Source organism: Centruroides sculpturatus, unplaced genomic scaffold, assembly GCF_000671375.1.
Source record: "Centruroides sculpturatus isolate CEXI.00-Female unplaced genomic scaffold, Cexi_2.0 scaffold1992, whole genome shotgun sequence".
NCBI classification, from domain to species: domain Eukaryota; kingdom Metazoa; phylum Arthropoda; class Arachnida; order Scorpiones; family Buthidae; genus Centruroides; species Centruroides sculpturatus.
The window spans coordinates 30,322-51,826 of NW_019386209.1; the positions used below are offsets into that span (position 1 = coordinate 30,322).

The 21,505-nt window shown below is 35.1% G+C and overlaps 2 protein-coding genes across 4 annotated transcripts in view; both read right to left on the reverse strand.

The window, feature by feature from the left end:
- LOC111614092 (src kinase-associated phosphoprotein 2-B-like) overlaps nt 1-402 on the reverse strand; it is an 11,102-nt gene extending 10,700 nt beyond the window's left edge. Inside the window, exon 1 of the mRNA XM_023355475.1 lies at nt 328-402. Coding sequence (XP_023211243.1) covers nt 328-402 — 75 coding nt within the window. The remainder of the gene's footprint in view (nt 1-327) is intronic.
- Nucleotides 403-4,091: 3,689 nt separating this feature from the next.
- Nucleotides 4,092-21,505, reverse strand: part of LOC111614090 (src kinase-associated phosphoprotein 2-B-like) — a 43,649-nt gene continuing 26,235 nt past the window's right edge. For all 3 annotated transcript variants that reach the window (XM_023355472.1, XM_023355470.1, XM_023355471.1), the window contains 3 exons: nt 7,013-7,227; nt 6,841-6,916; nt 4,092-4,590 (listed from right to left, as the gene is read on the reverse strand). In XM_023355472.1, coding sequence (XP_023211240.1) covers nt 4,157-4,590; nt 6,841-6,916; nt 7,013-7,227 — 725 coding nt within the window. In that variant the 3' untranslated portion in view covers nt 4,092-4,156. The remainder of the gene's footprint in view (nt 4,591-6,840; nt 6,917-7,012; nt 7,228-21,505) is intronic.

The window sequence follows — 21,505 nt, forward strand, 5'->3', positions numbered from 1 at the left end:
GCTTAGGACTACTGGAAATTAACACTACAAGAAGCCTCAATCACAGCCTCAGCTGAACAAATCAGAGACTTATTTGCCATAATTCTAACATGTAACCCATCAAATTCAACAACGACATCTTCAATGAAACACTCATTCGCCTAGAAGATAAATGTTTAGCAATAAAAAACCAGACCTTAGTACAACTTGGGATGCCAGCACCACGAAAAGATGCTTTCAGTGTGCTAAACTTCGAAATTGCAAAGGAAAAAAGCTACATCAACAAACTACTTCAATACATTGCTCACAACAAACCACTCCTCAATGACAACAAAAAAAAAAATTTACAATGTCATCATGGACCGGATCAACAACACTGGCAGAATTATTTACTTGGACGCACTGGCGGCACAGGGAAAACATTTCTAATAAATCTATTGCTGGCAGAAATACGTGCTAAACAACACATCACACTTGCACTGGCATCATCCGGCATTGCAGTCACACTTATGGAAGGAAGACGAACTGCCCATTTGGCCCTACAACTACCATTGAATATAGCCGAAGAACAATTTCCGGTATGTAAAATCTCAAGAGCATCTGGACGGGGTGAACTTCTAAAACAAGCTAACATTATCTTTTGGGACGAATGCACAATGGCACATAAAAAATCACTCAAAGCCATTGACAGATCATTACAGGACTTGCGAGGAAACTCTGAAGTGATGGGAGGAGCTCTACTCATACTCTTGGGAGATTTTCGACAAACACTTCCAGTTATCCCCAATTCAACACCAGCAGACGAGATCAATGCATGCTTAAAAAAATCACATCTCTGGCCACACACACAAATACTGCCACTAACAAAAAATATGAGAGTTGAACTCTCGAAAGACGAAACAACAGCACATTTTGCTCAAAAACTTTTACAAATAGGCGAAGGCACGTATCCCATTGACCAGATGACCAGCCTCATTGAACTCAACAGTGATTTTTGCAACATAGCCACTACTGAAAACGAACTCATCGACCAAATTTATCCAAACATTGTTCACAACCAATCTGGAGTGGCTACTTCAAAGGGCAATTTTGGCAACTAAAAATAATATTGTCGATAATATCAACTTTAATATTCAAAAGAAAATTCCCGGTGAGGAGCAAATACACAAATCGATTAACACAAATGGTAAACGTTGAAGAAAATGTCAACTTCCCTACAGAATTTCTAAACTGTTTGCAAGTACCAGGAATGCCATTACACTGCCTTCGACTGAAAATTGGATCTCTGATCATACTACTCAGAAATCTGAACTCACCAAAATTATGTAACGGAACAAGGATGATCATCAAACAGCTATCGAATAACATCACTGAAGCCGAACTTATGACTGGAAAGGACAAAGGGGACACAGTATTTATCCCCAGAATACCACTGATCTCTACTGAACTGCCATTCCAATTTAAAAGACTGCAATTTCCAATCAAATTAGCCTATAGTTTTACAATTAACAAAGCGCAAGGACACACTTTAAAACATTGCGGCATCAACCTCAAAGACTCCCGCTTCTCTCACGGTCAACTATACGTAGCTTGCTCTCGAGTAGGAAATTCGAAAAATTTGTACATATATACCGCGGATAACAAAATGAAAAATGTTGTTTATAAACAAGTATTGTAAATAGTTAAAAAAATTTTATTGAAAACATATTCTACCTCTTATATTTTAAAGTTTATCCTTTTATTCCAACTATCTCAACAATCTCATATCAACTCCCTGAGCGAAGCCAGGTACCCCAGCTAGTTCATTATAAAGAATAGATGCACCAGAATGGATAATTAAATTATGTTTATTAATAATTGAAAACAATTATTTCCAGTTTAATAAAAAATTCTACACCCAAACGAATGGAAAACCTATGGGAACTAATATAAAGGTCCAAAGCGGGCGGAAATAATATTCACGATACAGATTGATGAACAAATTAGTAATATACAAGGTATTGAATTTAACAACAGGTGTGTGGATGGCTGTATTATAATATTTGACAAAGGAAAAAACAAATGAGAATTTAACTAACCACGTAAAAGAAAATATCAAATCTGAAATTGAAACAGAAAGACAGAATAGCATTAACTATTTAGATATAACAATAGAAAGAAAAGACGATAAATTAATATATAAAAAATATGTAAAGCCTATGTAGATTCCTAAAGTAATTAATTATAAATCTATCATTCCAATAAGCATGAAATTTAATATATTTAAAATGTACAACTCCTAGACAAAAAATTAGAATATTCATCCTAGTTTAGTGTACATTTTCTCATGAACAACACAAAGTACAAAACTTTTTTTATCCTATATAAACAATGTTTATATATGTTTATTATACCCATTAATCACCCAAATTAACTCAAACGTTTTTTTGTTACAAATGGAAATGATATGGCAAAAAAATAGAACAACAGTTTGACAGTGACAAAAAATTAGAATATTAGCAAAAACAACCAAACAAACAGCCATTAAAAAACTAAATTGTAAATTTCCATATTGCTGGGAAGCACAGTATGACAGTACAACGTTGGGAGTAAGCGCGACATCAGTGACAGATCTAAAGATATTATCATAGACTTGTACAAGGTAGGAAGAACATAAAAAGAAATTGTGAATTATATAAAATGCTTGCAGCCAACAGTCTCTAGAGTACCATGTTCAAATTTTAAGTAATAAATGCCAGAAATGTGGATGTAAATGAGTAACAACTGCAAGGGATGAGAGAAACTTGAGAAGGACTGTCATGCAAAACTGCTTTAAGAGCATTAAACACTTGCATGCACAATGGACAGCAACTGGAGTGAATGTTAGTAGCCGAACCACATGCCAAAGGTTGCACGACTTGCACTTCAACTACTGTGTTCCCAAGATGAAGTCAACTATAATGAAAAAGCAACAACAAGCACGTGTCAGATGGTACAGAGAGATGTTCATGTGGGGACAAGATGACTGGAATACTCTCTTCAGTGACGAATCCCAGTTTTGTCTCTCCCATGGTGACCAAGGCCTACGAGTATGGAAAACAACCAAAGATGCCTTCCAAAAGGACTGTATGAAGAGATCCGTGAAGTTTGCATCACATATTATGATCTGGGGATGCATGAGTGCTAACGGCATAGGACAACTGTGCATTCTTCAAAACGTGTCATTGCACAGATATATTAAGACATCTTCGACACATTTATGATACAATCAGCAGGGAATTTAATTAAGAAAACATTTCTATATCAACAAGACAGAGCATCCTCTCATACTGCGTCAACGATACATTGATTACAAGAACAATAGATTGCAATCCTGCCTTGGCCAAGCAATTCCCCAGACTTAAACCCATTGAAATTTTGTGGAGAGTCATGAAACGACGACTTAATGAGCGGCGATCAAATTCTAAAGAGGAACTAGTGACATGCATTCGACACATTTGGAACAGCATCTCCAGAAACAAATGCAAAGCATTAATCTGCACCGTGCCCGACAGATTGAGAGCACTAATTATGGCAAATGGAGAGGCCACAAAATATTAAGTTTATTTTGTTGTATTTCCTATATTTAACACACATATAGCTAATATTCTAATTTTTTGTCACGATATTTATATTATAGAAACGATAAAAAAAAATACGAGATAACAGAAGAAAAAGGTATAGTATATTCGTTTGATTGCAGTTGTGAACAAAAGAAAACATACATAGGAGAAACAAAAAGAAAATTAAAATACGTATAAAAGAACATATTCGCACCATCAAAAGTAATTATGCAAATTCAGCGGTAGTAGAACACTGCAATACAACAGGATGTGAAATAGATCTGAGCACTATAAAAATAAAGAAAATAATAATAATAATTTTAAAATTATATGAAGGTATCCACATAGCAAGACAAAAGAATAGAATGAACAACAATATAGGAAGAGAAATACACCAATCATGGAACAGAATCATCGACAGAGGGAACGAGGGGTGGAGATATATAAGAGAAATACAGTAGAGCATTGATTATCTGACTCCCGATTAACCGACCTAGAATGGTCGGTTAATCGGGAGTCAGANATACAATAACAAAAAAAGAGAGAGAGAATTTACAGAAAAGGCAACTTAAAGGCTTAGGAAAAATCATCAAATATTAGATTGCTTCATAAGCTTCCATTAGATACGATTTTGGTACTAATCCAACTTTGCCTTTCAAAAGACCAACCCACCAGGCACAGGAATCGTACTCTTTGCTAATTATGTGAATAAGATCTCCGCGCAAGAAATCGAGTTCGTTTTTGTCGTCTCCTTTACAGTCCCACAGTCCGACGTACCAGTCTTGGGGATTAAAATTTTCCCATTCGTTTGTCGTGCTTTCGGCATCGGTATACAGATCGTTTTGATCGCACGATTCTCCCTCCACGTACAGAGGTTCGTTTTCGGCATCGTTCGCTCCTTTTGGAAATTTGGTCTGATTACCCGTCTCGTCGACCATTTCGTAAATGTTATCCTCGTCGCTCTCCACGGATCCCAAAGTAGACGAGTCTCTCTGAAATTCATTTGCTGTCGAAATCTCCAAACTATTAGCTGTTAACAGATAAATTGGTTTATTAGGAAATAAATAAATGAAAATGCAAGTGCTCAATGCTATTCTAACAGACACAGTCAAATTATTTTTGCAAGCACTGCTAGTTTATTCTTATAAACAATCTATATTGATGAGGCCATAAGAGAGCTTTGTAGGTTTCTGGCAGGCCATGTACATTTTTTGAGTTGCAGACTAAGTCTGTAAAGTACTAATATATTCTTTAACCATTGATACACTAAAATAACACAATCAAACCTCTATTAACAGACACTTCTGCTTAATGGACGTTTTTACAATCCTCAAATCCTTCAAATAGGACATTATTATATTTACCTCTAAATAGTGTACACTGTAATCCATAACCAACCTTACTTAAACAATGTACCACTTTTAACATTCTGAAACAATTACATATAAAATATTTTAAAACAAAAACAAAGCCTCAGTTCAAATACTCTTTCAGAGAACAAAGACTGGCTGAAAATAGGAATAGGGGGATGGAAGACTGTAAAAAGCTGAACAATCCTCCATCTCTGAAAGACTAATCTGGTTAATTACTAAAGAATATGTAACTCATTGACAAGAAAATCGTGTGTGATTTTCTTGTCAATGAGTGTACTTTAATTTTTGCCAACAGACCGGTGATGCCGTGGAATCAAATGAAACTATTAGTGCAAACGTAATGACAATAGTAATAAGTGATTACCGTATCATAACAAAAGGACAACTTTACATGTGGAACAGTACACCTCATATGTACTGTACCTCTTGTCTAGATAGGTGCAGTGATTCCATTGGGCAATGAGGCACATAGCACCATGTGCTATTCTATGACAGATTTGCCAACAGTTACAACTACTACTCCAGATCTCACACATTTGTAGGCAGCCAGTGCTATTGTTGTTTGGTCCAACAAGTGCTCAATAGGTGACAAATCAGAAGACTGAGCAGGCCAAGGAAATGAGGCAATATGATGGAAACATTTCTGAGTAACCCTAGTTGTAGGTGGCTGAGCATTATCTTGCTGGAAAATGGCTATTTGCAGTCCTGCCATGAAAGGCAACGTGTGAAGATGCAATATTTCCTGATTGCACCACTACTAGGCGTGATCATCAAAACCAAACCATAAGATTACCTGACATGTTGTTGATGCCAAATATATTTCTCACTAACATCAATGGCAGTAATATACAAGGCTAAATATTAAAAAAGCAAAAGTATCTTCAATTCTCATAAACTGAGAAACAAAATTACTAGAAATTACTCTGTTTCAGAAGTATTTTCGGATAACATGGAGCTTCAAGTGATAAAAGTTCCAATGATTAGAAAGTAATTTTTAACAAAAAATAGTATGTATCCATACGTAAAACTTAGTAATATTGCAATTAGATTCAATCATTCAAAAATGCATTGTCAAAATGATTACTTCTCATTATTTAAAAATACAGTGAAATCTTGCTTAATGAGCAAAACAAATTGTAAAAAAATGACTAGCACGAGGAGAGGAGAGGGGAAGTTGCGGATTGTGCGCATGCTACGTCAGTCTGTGCTTAGCACTCGTTCTGCTAGCAACTTAGTGTCGCTCGTAATCATGCATATTACATATAAACGTCAACAACCGTAGCCCATTATACAATAAACACACCAAGTACATTGAGAAACGTCACCCTAATAAGGCTGACGTGCGTGCTACAAATTTATTTTATGATAATGCAGATTTTCAAGCGTTGGCAAAAACAAATGTCTCTAGACAGCTTTCTAGTAAAGAAGTACTGTACTGTACCATAAATAACAAACTAATTATTTCAATTTTTTTTTTGTTTTCTGCAAATCAAATTTGCATTCCAGGTTGGTTCGTTCCACTCTAGAAGAAATGATGATGATGATTCATGCTCCTTAACCCCTTCACTTTTAAAAAAGGATTTTCAGGAATAAATTGGATAATAATTAGAAGTAAATATAGTTTGAAAAGATTTGTTAAAGAAAATTAAAATACTGTTTCCTTTCTTTATAACAGACTTCAACTTAACAAATAAAAATTCCGATCCTCTCAAGAATGGCCTTTGAAATAAACATATTTTGTCTTACTTCTTTCTTTTTTCAATGAATCTGTGTTTGATTATTTGTTCGTCTTTTGGATTTTTGTTTTATATAAATATAAACTAAAGGCACTTGCAAAGATAAACTTATAAAATGAAATAAGAAAGCATTAATATCATATATTGTAAACTTATGTTTGTTTGAATTACCATTGTGAGACATTTTATTATTTCTTTCAATTGCTGCTACCCATTGTTTAACGTCTTTCGGTGTTAATGCCATAAACTGCAAAATTAGATTTATTTAAAATAGCGTGCTATTTCGGTGTGTTTGGAGACCAAATAAATTTATTAAAATTTTCACGTAAGAATTAATACGAACCTGATACGTTTTTCTTCCTGGACACGTCAACTCAAAGCATAGATCGCGTTTATTAACGTCTTTTGTTGCCGTGGGTGCCGGATTAACTCTATATCCTGCTAATGGTATCTCACCTTTCTGTCTTCTGTCTGTGGGTCTTTCAAAATAATATAGTATTCCATCTTTTATAGCACACCAGCGACGCTGGAAAGGATTCAAAAGACCACCAAGCCTCTCTGAAACAAAAAATTTTGAAGATTTATATAGCTATTCCTCTTATATATGAATTTTAAAATTAAAATGTCTTAATTGTAACTTTATTTGCTCCGTTCTTACTTAACATAAATATAAAATAAAATGTTTAAATAATTTTAGAAGCTGAGTGATAAATATTTATTCAGCATTGTGATCAAGATTACAAAAATTTGATCTAAAATCCTGCCAAGGAATCAGTCGCGGATTATAAAAAGTCTGTTTCTTCATTTAGAAGCAAAAATCTGGTCCATACTTTACAAAAATGATACCAACAAAGGTTGGTCTGCCAATGGCTGAATATTTTGCTGATATATGTTTGAATGTCTTAGAAACTACAGTATTCGTACAATTTAAAGACGGTATGGCGACACGTTCACAGCTTTGTTACATAGAAGATTTAATTATTTTGTAAAAGCAAAAAGGAAGATGCATGGATTTATTTCAACGAACAATTCTAATTACGGTAGAGCATCGATTATCCGAATACCGATCAATCGAAACATCGGTTAACCGAAAGCATTCCGGTCGGCAAATTCAAATTTCTGGTAGTGCCGTGGCGTTGCAGCACTCTCCCCTTCCCTGCCAACGTAAATTGTAGGCCTACTTTAATGTACTACATTATGTAAGGTATTAATTTGTAAGACGCGTGATACAGATTATATACAGTACAGTTTTGTGTTAATATATTTTTCGTATATGATCAATTATCCGAAAAATCAGTTATCCAAACAACCCCAGTCACGAATTGTTTTGGATAATCGAAGCTCTACTGTAATTGGTTGTATATTGTGGGAGATCAGTTAAAATATATATGTAACTTTAAAACCTACAAAAGCGAAGGTATTGTTAAAAAAATAAAAATCGCCGATTTTTTCATCAGTCCTTTTTTTATCATCATCAAAGAGATTTACTTACACTATATGCATTTTGAACTATATTTTCCGACAGTTCCTATTCAGTAGGCAATACAGAAGCACAAAGTAAGTAACACAATTTGAACACTAACATACAAGAGTATCGAGATACAATCTAGTCACGCACTGTCGACCGATTTAATAATGTCATACCGGCCTGTGAAAATTTGCATACGTCATTTACATTTAATTTATTTTTAGTATTAATTATTCTAGTACATTTTATAGTAAGAGATCAATAATGATTGCACTAATTTGGAGAAAAATGATTAATAAACAAAAGAGCTAGGTACTATTAGCAAAAACAGAATGTCCAACATTAATAGAACATCTTGACTTATGATATCTTTTTAAATTAAAATTAGTAGCTGATTTTGCTACCATTTTTGGAAACAAGCTGAAAAATATGATTAGACATTGAATTAATCATAGATTGCGGTTGCTCGTGTGGAATATTTTCCCATACTTCAACGAGATCAGTCTTTAGTTCGGTGATGGTCTTGTATTGCTTTCCGCTGCTAAACATTTGGAAAACCAAGTAACCCAAAGATTTTCAATTGGGTTTAAATCTGCACCGAGGAGTGGCCAGTCCAGAAGTCGGACGTTCTTGATCCTAAAAAAGGATAATATTGATTTTGATTCACGGAAGCTTGCATTATCCTGTAGGAATTCAAAGATCTGTCCAGCAATTTTCTGTCCATAAGTTTTGAACTGCCTCCATACAAGTTCCTGATAAATTTTGACCATCAATAAATACTACATCTGTCTTTCTATTCCATCCCATCCAATCCCCACCCAGATCAGAAGTATACCACCACCACTACTCTTTACTACTACTGTACTACTCTTTACTACTCTTTACTACTTACTCTGTACTACTCTTTGTGTACTGCTTTTAATCTAGTCTTTTGTCAACCCAATAATACTTAAAACCGTCGGGTCTGTCAAGATTCCAATTTTTCTCATCCAAGAAGATTAAAAGAGGGGAAGGATGGCAAAAAGCAAAGTTATTTCTGGCAAACTGTAGTTGAAGTTGTTTGTGTTTCTCCTTGAGCCAGTTGACTGTCTTCATTTTGTCTGTTGATCTCAAAACTTTGTGTACTGTTGATTTACTGCAGCTCAGCCTTAATTTATTTTTGATTTTTTGAATGGATGTGTTTCCTTGCATGCATGTCGAACAATTGCATATCATTCTCTAGATGTTGTTGAACTCTTGCACCCACTGTTTTCTTTTCCTGTTTGTTGCTCCTTATTATTGAGATACTTAGATATTATTATCAACATTCAACAATCTCAAACACTTTTGTTTATTAATCACTTTTCTCAAAACTTATGCAATAGTTGTTGATATTTTGCTATCAAATATACTAGAAAATTTCATCAAAGTTACATGAAAATAATAAAGAGTTTCTAGGCAATCATTGTATGTTCTATTATTGTTGGAAGGAATGCATATATGATTGGAAGTAAAGTACAGTCATATCTCCACTGTAGTGTTGTTACAGACAAACTGCTTAGAAAACAACGTAAATCTCCTTGTTTTCTACTAAGCAGTGTGTCTGTAACAACACTACAGTGGAGTGTAAAGTGACTGTACTTTACTCCCAATCATATATATGTATATATATAAGTAAACATGTTATTCCGCAATACTTTAAAACAGCACACAATTTTTCGTTTTATTATTACATCATAAGATTATACTAATCTAATTATAAATGTTATTATACCGTAATTATTGTTCTAAATGTATAAAACTGTTAAAATAGCAAAATTTAAGTCTATGTTTTGTACTACCAGATACGGCATAAACAGAATTGAAGAGGGATATAATACCCGAAATGCATATTCTGTTCAATTAAAGCCTCTTCTCCTCCCGAAAAGCATATTCTGTTCAATTAAAGAACGGCAAAATGGTGTGAAAATTCACACCATTTTGCCGTTCTTCCTGTACAATAAGTCCGTTATAGCAATTTTATACTCACATAGATGACATTAATACAACCAGGACAAGAAACTTTTAAATCAGAGCACAAGAGGTAGTTAAGAGGGTGCTGTAGTGGGCATGTGCATGCCACGAATTTGTTTGATCTGTCGTTTTGTCTCAGCTGTGAACATTAATTTGCTTGCTCACTCTTTGCTAGCAGTATAAATGACTAAGTTAGAATTATGACTCTCCATCTGGTAATTGGATGAAATACGATATTTTTCTGGTATATTATTACTTCTAGTTATTACAAATTAATGTAAAATAATACACAAACACTTATCAAAAGTCAGATAGAAGAGAAGAAAATGCATACAAAGTTTTAAAAGTAAGAGACACAAACATAACACAACATAAAACACAATAATAATAATAAATTTCCATCTAAGATGAAATTTATTATTATTGCAATTCTTGTGAGGTTATGAAAAATTAATATACAGTACAGAACTGTAAATAGAATACTGGATTGAATCCCGCTAAAAGTTTAATATGGATTATAAAAGTAAACAATAATAATTTCACATAATACTGTACATTTTAATATACAGTAATTATAACGTTCATGCAGAGTAATGTATTAACACTGAATAATAGAGTATTGAAATATAGGCTATGTGTACAATGAATGAAAGACGTTTGCAGTAGGTTTTGTTAAGACATATTAGAAGAGGACATAACAGTAACAGCTACCTCCAGGAATGTTTGGATGTGTTTGGACTAGACAAATATATATAGTAGAACCTCACTAATTTGAGCTAATTGAGGAAGTTTTGGTGTAAATTAGCAAGGTCTTTACTCAAATGCATATTGGATGATCCAAAAAGTACACTCTCCTTAAACTCAAATTTTATTTATACTTTAAAAGAACAAATGCAGTGGGGTTTGATAAACTATTACAATGCAACAGTAGTAGTATCATCATTAAAGCTCAAATTAGTAAATGCTGGCAATTATTTGGAACTATTGTTAATGCTCACATAACATTCATAAAGCAAAAGAGAAGATCGAAATAATAGCGGTTTCATATCTGAGAAAAAAAAATCTCTTGTGATAAATCAATGTGCAATAATGTGCATATCATAAAGAATTTGTATAAAGATGGTAAAACAATAAGAAGAGCATATATACTGTGCCATTAAAATGACAAAAAATAAAAAGTAGAAATATAACCAGAGAAAACACAAAAGTCTAAAAATAATGCTGCAATTCATGTGACATCAAGCTCTTTTAATGCCAGAAGTGCTTTGAAGAGGTACAGGGTGAATCAAAATTATGTGAGCAATCTTGGGCGAATCAAAATTACGTGAACACTATTTGAAAGAAAGCATTCACTCAAAGTTTGCATTATATAGAGTCTCAACCTGATCACCAGAATGATTAATGCACTCAAACCAACGCTCAACAGTACAATTTAGTGCCAGAACACTGGATATTGGGGAGGCCATAAGAACGGTCCGTCACTACCAATCGGAATAGAAAACGAAACAAAATTAAGATGTTTCATTAATAATGTTTAATTAAAAATTAAGATTGTTCACATAATTTTGACTCACCCTGTATATACAGGGTACCTACTCAAATTTTTGTTTTAAATTCCATGACTTTCCCTGACTAACTTTGTACAAATTCACATGCTGTACCGTCAATGTATAGAGACCCTCACGTCTCTATACATTGACTAACTTTGTACAAATCAACGTGCTGTACTGTCAATGTATAGAGACCCTCACGTCTCTATACATTGACTAACTTTGTACAAATCAACGTGCTGTACCGTCAATGTATAGAGACCCTCACGTCTCTATACATTGACTAACTTTGTACAAATCAACGTGCTGTACCGTCAATGTATAGAGACCCTCACGTCTCTATACATTGACTAACTTTGTACAAATCAACGTGCTGTACCGTCAATGTATAGAGACCCTCACGTCTCTATACATTGACTAACTTTGTACAAATCAACGTGCTGTACCGTCAATGTATAGAGACCCTCACGTCTCTATACATTGACTAACTTTGTACAAATCAACGTGCTGTACCGTCAATGTATAGAGACCCTCACGTCTCTATACATTGACTAACTTTGTACAAATCAACGTGCTGTACCGTCAATGTATAGAGACCCTCACGTCTCTATACATTGACTAACTTTGTACAAATCAACGTGCTGTACCGTCAATGTATAGAGACCCTCACGTCTCTATACATTGACTAACTTTGTACAAATCAACGTGCTGTACCGTCAATGTATAGAGACCCTCACGTCTCTATACATTGACTAACTTTGTACAAATCAACGTGCTGTACCGTCAATGTATAGAGACCCTCACGTCTCTATACATTGACTAACTTTGTACAAATCAACGTGCTGTACCGTCAATGTATAGAGACCCTCACGTCTCTATACATTGACTAACTTTGTACAAATCAACGTGCTGTACCGTCAATGTATAGAGACCCTCACGTCTCTATACATTGACTAACTTTGTACAAATCAACGTGCTGTACCGTCAATGTATAGAGACCCTCACGTCTCTATACATTGACTAACTTTGTACAAATCAACGTGCTGTACCGTCAATGTATAGAGACCCTCACGTCTCTATACATTGACTAACTTTGTACAAATCAACGTGCTGTACCGTCAATGTATAGAGACCCTCACGTCTCTATACATTGACTAACTTTGTACAAATCAACGTGCTGTACCGTCAATGTATAGAGACCCTCACGTCTCTATACATTGACTAACTTTGTACAAATCAACGTGCTGTACCGTCAATGTATAGAGACCCTCACGTCTCTATACATTGACTAACTTTGTACAAATCAACGTGCTGTACCGTCAATGTATAGAGACCCTCACGTCTCTATACATTGACTAACTTTGTACAAATCAACGTGCTGTACCGTCAATGTATAGAGACCCTCACGTCTCTATACATTGACTAACTTTGTACAAATCAACGTGCTGTACCGTCAATGTATAGAGACCCTCACGTCTCTATACATTGACTAACTTTGTACAAATCAACGTGCTGTACCGTCAATGTATAGAGACCCTCACGTCTCTATACATTGACTAACTTTGTACAAATCAACGTGCTGTACCGTCAATGTATAGAGACCCTCACGTCTCTATACATTGACTAACTTTGTACAAATCAACGTGCTGTACCGTCAATGTATAGAGACCCTCACGTCTCTATACATTGACTAACTTTGTACAAATCAACGTGCTGTACCGTCAATGTATAGAGACCCTCACGTCTCTATACATTGACTAACTTTGTACAAATCAACGTGCTGTACCGTCAATGTATAGAGACCCTCACGTCTCTATACATTGACTAACTTTGTACAAATCAACGTGCTGTACCGTCAATGTATAGAGACCCTCACGTCTCTATACATTGACTAACTTTGTACAAATCAACGTGCTGTACCGTCAATGTATAGAGACCCTCACGTCTCTATACATTGACTAACTTTGTACAAATCAACGTGCTGTACCGTCAATGTATAGAGACCCTCACGTCTCTATACATTGACTAACTTTGTACAAATCAACGTGCTGTACCGTCAATGTATAGAGACCCTCACGTCTCTATACATTGACTAACTTTGTACAAATCAACGTGCTGTACCGTCAATGTATAGAGACCCTCACGTCTCTATACATTGACTAACTTTGTACAAATCAACGTGCTGTACCGTCAATGTATAGAGACCCTCACGTCTCTATACATTGACTAACTTTGTACAAATCAACGTGCTGTACCGTCAATGTATAGAGACCCTCACGTCTCTATACATTGACTAACTTTGTACAAATCAACGTGCTGTACCGTCAATGTATAGAGACCCTCACGTCTCTATACATTGACTAACTTTGTACAAATCAACGTGCTGTACCGTCAATGTATAGAGACCCTCACGTCTCTATACATTGACTAACTTTGTACAAATCAACGTGCTGTACCGTCAATGTATAGAGACCCTCACGTCTCTATACATTGACTAACTTTGTACAAATCAACGTGCTGTACCGTCAATGTATAGAGACCCTCACGTCTCTATACATTGACTAACTTTGTACAAATCAACGTGCTGTACCGTCAATGTATAGAGACCCTCACGTCTCTATACATTGACTAACTTTGTACAAATCAACGTGCTGTACCGTCAATGTATAGAGACCCTCACGTCTCTATACATTGACTAACTTTGTACAAATCAACGTGCTGTACCGTCAATGTATAGAGACCCTCACGTCTCTATACATTGACTAACTTTGTACAAATCAACGTGCTGTACCGTCAATGTATAGAGACCCTCACGTCTCTATACATTGACTAACTTTGTACAAATCAACGTGCTGTACCGTCAATGTATAGAGACCCTCACGTCTCTATACATTGACTAACTTTGTACAAATCAACGTGCTGTACCGTCAATGTATAGAGACCCTCACGTCTCTATACATTGACTAACTTTGTACAAATCAACGTGCTGTACCGTCAATGTATAGAGACCCTCACGTCTCTATACATTGACTAACTTTGTACAAATCAACGTGCTGTACCGTCAATGTATAGAGACCCTCACGTCTCTATACATTGACTAACTTTGTACAAATCAACGTGCTGTACCGTCAATGTATAGAGACCCTCACGTCTCTATACATTGACTAACTTTGTACAAATCAACGTGCTGTACCGTCAATGTATAGAGACCCTCACGTCTCTATACATTGACTAACTTTGTACAAATCAACGTGCTGTACCGTCAATGTATAGAGACCCTCACGTCTCTATACATTGACTAACTTTGTACAAATCAACGTGCTGTACCGTCAATGTATAGAGACCCTCACGTCTCTATACATTGACTAACTTTGTACAAATCAACGTGCTGTACCGTCAATGTATAGAGACCCTCACGTCTCTATACATTGACTAACTTTGTACAAATCAACGTGCTGTACCGTCAATGTATAGAGACCCTCACGTCTCTATACATTGACTAACTTTGTACAAATCAACGTGCTGTACCGTCAATGTATAGAGACCCTCACGTCTCTATACATTGACTAACTTTGTACAAATCAACGTGCTGTACCGTCAATGTATAGAGACCCTCACGTCTCTATACATTGACTAACTTTGTACAAATCAACGTGCTGTACCGTCAATGTATAGAGACCCTCACGTCTCTATACATTGACTAACTTTGTACAAATCAACGTGCTGTACCGTCAATGTATAGAGACCCTCACGTCTCTATACATTGACTAACTTTGTACAAATCAACGTGCTGTACCGTCAATGTATAGAGACCCTCACGTCTCTATACATTGACTAACTTTGTACAAATCAACGTGCTGTACCGTCAATGTATAGAGACCCTCACGTCTCTATACATTGACTAACTTTGTACAAATCAACGTGCTGTACCGTCAATGTATAGAGACCCTCACGTCTCTATACATTGACTAACTTTGTACAAATCAACGTGCTGTACCGTCAATGTATAGAGACCCTCACGTCTCTATACATTGACTAACTTTGTACAAATCAACGTGCTGTACCGTCAATGTATAGAGACCCTCACGTCTCTATACATTGACTAACTTTGTACAAATCAACGTGCTGTACCGTCAATGTATAGAGACCCTCACGTCTCTATACATTGACTAACTTTGTACAAATCAACGTGCTGTACCGTCAATGTATAGAGACCCTCACGTCTCTATACATTGACTAACTTTGTACAAATCAACGTGCTGTACCGTCAATGTATAGAGACCCTCACGTCTCTATACATTGACTAACTTTGTACAAATCAACGTGCTGTACCGTCAATGTATAGAGACCCTCACGTCTCTATACATTGACTAACTTTGTACAAATCAACGTGCTGTACCGTCAATGTATAGAGACCCTCACGTCTCTATACATTGACTAACTTTGTACAAATCAACGTGCTGTACCGTCAATGTATAGAGACCCTCACGTCTCTATACATTGACTAACTTTGTACAAATCAACGTGCTGTACCGTCAATGTATAGAGACCCTCACGTCTCTATACATTGACTAACTTTGTACAAATCAACGTGCTGTACCGTCAATGTATAGAGACCCTCACGTCTCTATACATTGACTAACTTTGTACAAATCAACGTGCTGTACCGTCAATGTATAGAGACCCTCACGTCTCTATACATTGACTAACTTTGTACAAATCAACGTGCTGTACCGTCAATGTATAGAGACCCTCACGTCTCTATACATTGACTAACTTTGTACAAATCAACGTGCTGTACCGTCAATGTATAGAGACCCTCACGTCTCTATACATTGACTAACTTTGTACAAATCAACGTGCTGTACCGTCAATGTATAGAGACCCTCACGTCTCTATACATTGACTAACTTTGTACAAATCAACGTGCTGTACCGTCAATGTATAGAGACCCTCACGTCTCTATACATTGACTAACTTTGTACAAATCAACGTGCTGTACCGTCAATGTATAGAGACCCTCACGTCTCTATACATTGACTAACTTTGTACAAATCAACGTGCTGTACCGTCAATGTATAGAGACCCTCACGTCTCTATACATTGACTAACTTTGTACAAATCAACGTGCTGTACCGTCAATGTATAGAGACCCTCACGTCTCTATACATTGACTAACTTTGTACAAATCAACGTGCTGTACCGTCAATGTATAGAGACCCTCACGTCTCTATACATTGACTAACTTTGTACAAATCAACGTGCTGTACCGTCAATGTATAGAGACCCTCACGTCTCTATACATTGACTAACTTTGTACAAATCAACGTGCTGTACCGTCAATGTATAGAGACCCTCACGTCTCTATACATTGACTAACTTTGTACAAATCAACGTGCTGTACCGTCAATGTATAGAGACCCTCACGTCTCTATACATTGACTAACTTTGTACAAATCAACGTGCTGTACCGTCAATGTATAGAGACCCTCACGTCTCTATACATTGACTAACTTTGTACAAATCAACGTGCTGTACCGTCAATGTATAGAGACCCTCACGTCTCTATACATTGACTAACTTTGTACAAATCAACGTGCTGTACCGTCAATGTATAGAGACCCTCACGTCTCTATACATTGACTAACTTTGTACAAATCAACGTGCTGTACCGTCAATGTATAGAGACCCTCACGTCTCTATACATTGACTAACTTTGTACAAATCAACGTGCTGTACCGTCAATGTATAGAGACCCTCACGTCTCTATACATTGACTAACTTTGTACAAATCAACGTGCTGTACCGTCAATGTATAGAGACCCTCACGTCTCTATACATTGACTAACTTTGTACAAATCAACGTGCTGTACCGTCAANTAAAGTAGCCAAGACATAGCCAAATATTGTAGCGCCATATTACTAGCAGATATTTGAAATTTTCCAACTAGAAGTCATTGATTATCTGACTCCCGATTAACCGACCTAGAATGGTCGGTTAATCGGGAGTCAGATAATCAATGACTTCTAGTTGGAAAATTTCAAATATCTGCTAGTAATATGGCGCTACAATATTTGGCTATGTCTTGGCTACTTTAATATTATTTTTGTTAAATTTTTGCATATTTTAGCTGACATCAACGGCTCGACCATTGAAGGGAGGCCAGTATTTAAACGAGACTTAATTTTCTAATTATGAGTGGTTGTTTTTTTCGTGAGCAATAAAATAATTTAAAAATAATTTTTAACGATACAATAGCAATGATTATTATTTAAAAAAAAAAATTTGTTAGGCTAAACATCAATGAAAATTCAACGCAAAGTTGGTTAATAGCAATATACTAATAAACTAATTACATGGGATATACTAATATCCTAATATACTATACTAATAATGTATTTTTTTTTCCTTCTTTTCGGTTATCCGACCAACCTGAGTCCCCAATTGAGTCGGATAATCGATGCTCTACTGCAGTGGTTCCCAATTAGTGGTACGCGTACCCCCAGGGGTACGCGAAATTGCGTGAAGGGGTACGTGCGGCAATCTAAAATTGGTCGATTTAAAATTTAAATGCATGAGATGAAGCAATCAAAAAAACAATGGGGGACCATCAAAAATTCGGCAATTTACAACATGATGTCGAATGCACAAATTCATTTATTTATAACTAAAAATATTCTCGAAATTTCATTAAAAAAATACATTTGTGACAATACCTAAATGAAATTCTTACGCAAGAAACAAAAAGTGTACAATTAACACAATTTGTGTTAATTGTACACTTTTTGTTAATTGTACAATTATCACTATCATCGTGTCAGCGAAGCGGCAATAACATATTTACTACCATTTTGCACAACATACCTCTGCGAGAGCGGATTTTCGGCCGTGACAAACACGATAACTAAACATTGTCACCGACTTCAACTCGAAGATGACTCGAGACTGAAGCTGACCAAAAAGCAACCAGATTTTACAAAGTTGTGCAAAGAAAATCGTGCACATTTGTCGCATTAAAATTAAATAACCTTATGTTATTTTCATTATTATTAGAATTGTATTTTAAAGGTAATAAATGTAAAAAAAAAACTTATTCTATCACTAGCTGTCTACCCACAGCTTTGCCCGCATTATATCGAATTTTCTCATGGGAGTAAGATATTTTCTCGCAGTAAAATGTAGCCTATGTCCATCTCCAACATGTAAGCTATCTCTGTGCCAAATTTTATTAAAACCTGTTCAGCGGTTTAGACGTGAAAAGGTGACAGACAGACAGCATTATCTTCGAATTTATAATATTAGTATGGATTAATATGAATTTCTGCTATAAGGGGTACGCGAGTTTGAGCTGTTTCTTGAAGTGGTACGCAAAAAAAACTAATTGGGAACCACTGCTCTACTGTAATCTGGTGATAAGATAACCGTTCAATTAACAGTAGGAGTGCGATGATGTAAGTTTTAAAAATGTTTAAAACCATCTTTTGTCAATGTAACTTACATTTATTGTTATTGTATACAGGAATATTGGAAATATGATTGGATTTATGCTATTTGTAATTTTTAAATATCGATGTACCTAAAAACAAAAAACTGTGGAAGGATGCATCCCAGGAAGACTTTCTACAGGAAACTGATTATATTTAGGTGTTAGATTTATGAAAAAAAACATGAAAAACTTTGTGTGACCAGCCCATCGTTGAGATGCAAACCTGCAACTAACTACCAGTGTTTTATCTACTAAAACATCGATGGGGCTAAGCATATAGGGAAGCCAGTATTAATTACCATGGCCCAGACCCAACTTGTGTTATTTTAAATTTTGAATTATTTCAAAAACTTATAATGTTCTAATGAAATTATTTAAATTGTAAATGTACGTAATTTTCTCATTTTCTCCTAATAACTTTTTAACTATTAACTTTAGTTAAAATAATTTAAGTTAAATAATGTAAAGGAGTGTTTTAGAAGTTAGACAAAATGGCCATGATGGGAGAATAATTTCAATAATATGAAAATATTCCTTTTTACAATATTTTTTGTGTTCATTACTTGAAGTTCATCCTTAACTGAAACTTTTGAGCCTTATAAAAATTCATTCTGAGGTCATCGTCATAAATAAACTTTGTATTTTCGGACGTCAAAAAGTCCATTAATTACTGTCTGTGCTAAAAATAAAAGTAATCATTTATGGCACTGAATTCAATTTTATTTCTATTAATCAACATATTGTATCAAGTTTATAATTGTATATGCTATCCTGTAATGATGAAAACATGCTTAAATTAAAGCATTCTTTAATCTAAAATATTTATGTTAACTTATCAGTTTAGTGTTGCATGGCAAATTGTATGGTAGGCCTACTTATATGTATGATTTAATTCAAATTTTCCAAACTATGTAATAATAATTATTACTTAGTTCATAAATTATGGTTTTATTTTGTGTGCAATGATTTTTGAGAAACTTTTGCATCCTGAAAATATTCTACATGCCTTTTCATAAGTTGCATTGTGTTACATTACTTGGCTGACTGCAAATGGCTACACTTGATCTCCCTTATTGTGAACAAAAAAAAATCAACAAGGCAGTCGAGGCTGACTTTTCTTGACTTTTTGACAATTTTTGCCAAATTTCCTGACTTTTTCCGAATGCTAATGAAGATTTCTGACTTTCCAGATGTGTAGGAACCCTGCCTATATTACAAATAAAGNCTCCCTTATTGTGAACAAAAAAAAATCAACAAGGCAGTCGAGGCTGACTTTTCTTGACTTTTTGACAATTTTTGCCAAATTTCCTGACTTTTTCCGAATGCTAATGAAGATTTCTGACTTTCCAGATGTGTAGGAACCCTGCCTATATTACAAATAAAGTTTTTAATAATTTAAATACAGAAAAAATTTCCTATGAGGCAATTTAACGTTTAAAAAATGGTTCAGCTGAAGCCATAGATTTAAAATGTAATAGGAAATAACATATAAGAGTCACCCCTATGTGGGTGACAAAGCATAATAGTAGTTAAAGCCATCACTCACTCACATCTGGTGATAAAGCCTAGGATGAAAAAGCCACGTCACCCGTATTTGGATGACGTGGCAGTTAAAATGATAATCAAATCTTGACGCAAGAGCAAGGTAATAGTTGTTAAAAGCTTGGATTCGGTATTTTAAAGATACACAATACGAAATAGTAGTCTAAATTATCATAAATTCAAAATTAGTGAGAATTACTATATTTAAATTCAAGACGAACACCACTGTGTCAATGAGTAATTATTAATTGCTATTCCCAAGATACATTAGTAAACACAAAAAAGAGGAAATGCCTCTTTTTTGTGTTTACTAATGTATCTTGGGAATAGCAACTCCTGGATTTGGATACTGAAGCACTAAAAAGTTAGTTTAAACGATAGAATGCTATTTGGTGTCAATGTTTTGTTTTAATTTTGTTTATATTAAAATTTAGCATATCTTTAATATTATTTTTTGTTTATATTATTGCATTTTTTATGTTTTTATAAATTAATGAACTTTTACAATTACAGTAGAGCCTCGATTATCCGACCCAATTGGGGACTGGGGTTGGTTGGATAATTGAAAAGTCGGGTAACCGAAAAGTATGAAAAAATCCATTATTAGTGTAGTATTGGCCTATTATTATATCCCATGTAATTAGTATATTAGTATATCGCTATTAATCTACTTCGCGTTGAATTTTCATCGATGTTAAGCCTAACAAAAATTTTTTAAAATAATAATCGTCGCTATTGTATCGTTAAAAATTAGAAAATTAAGCCTCGTTTAAATACTGGCTCCCTTTCATGGTCGA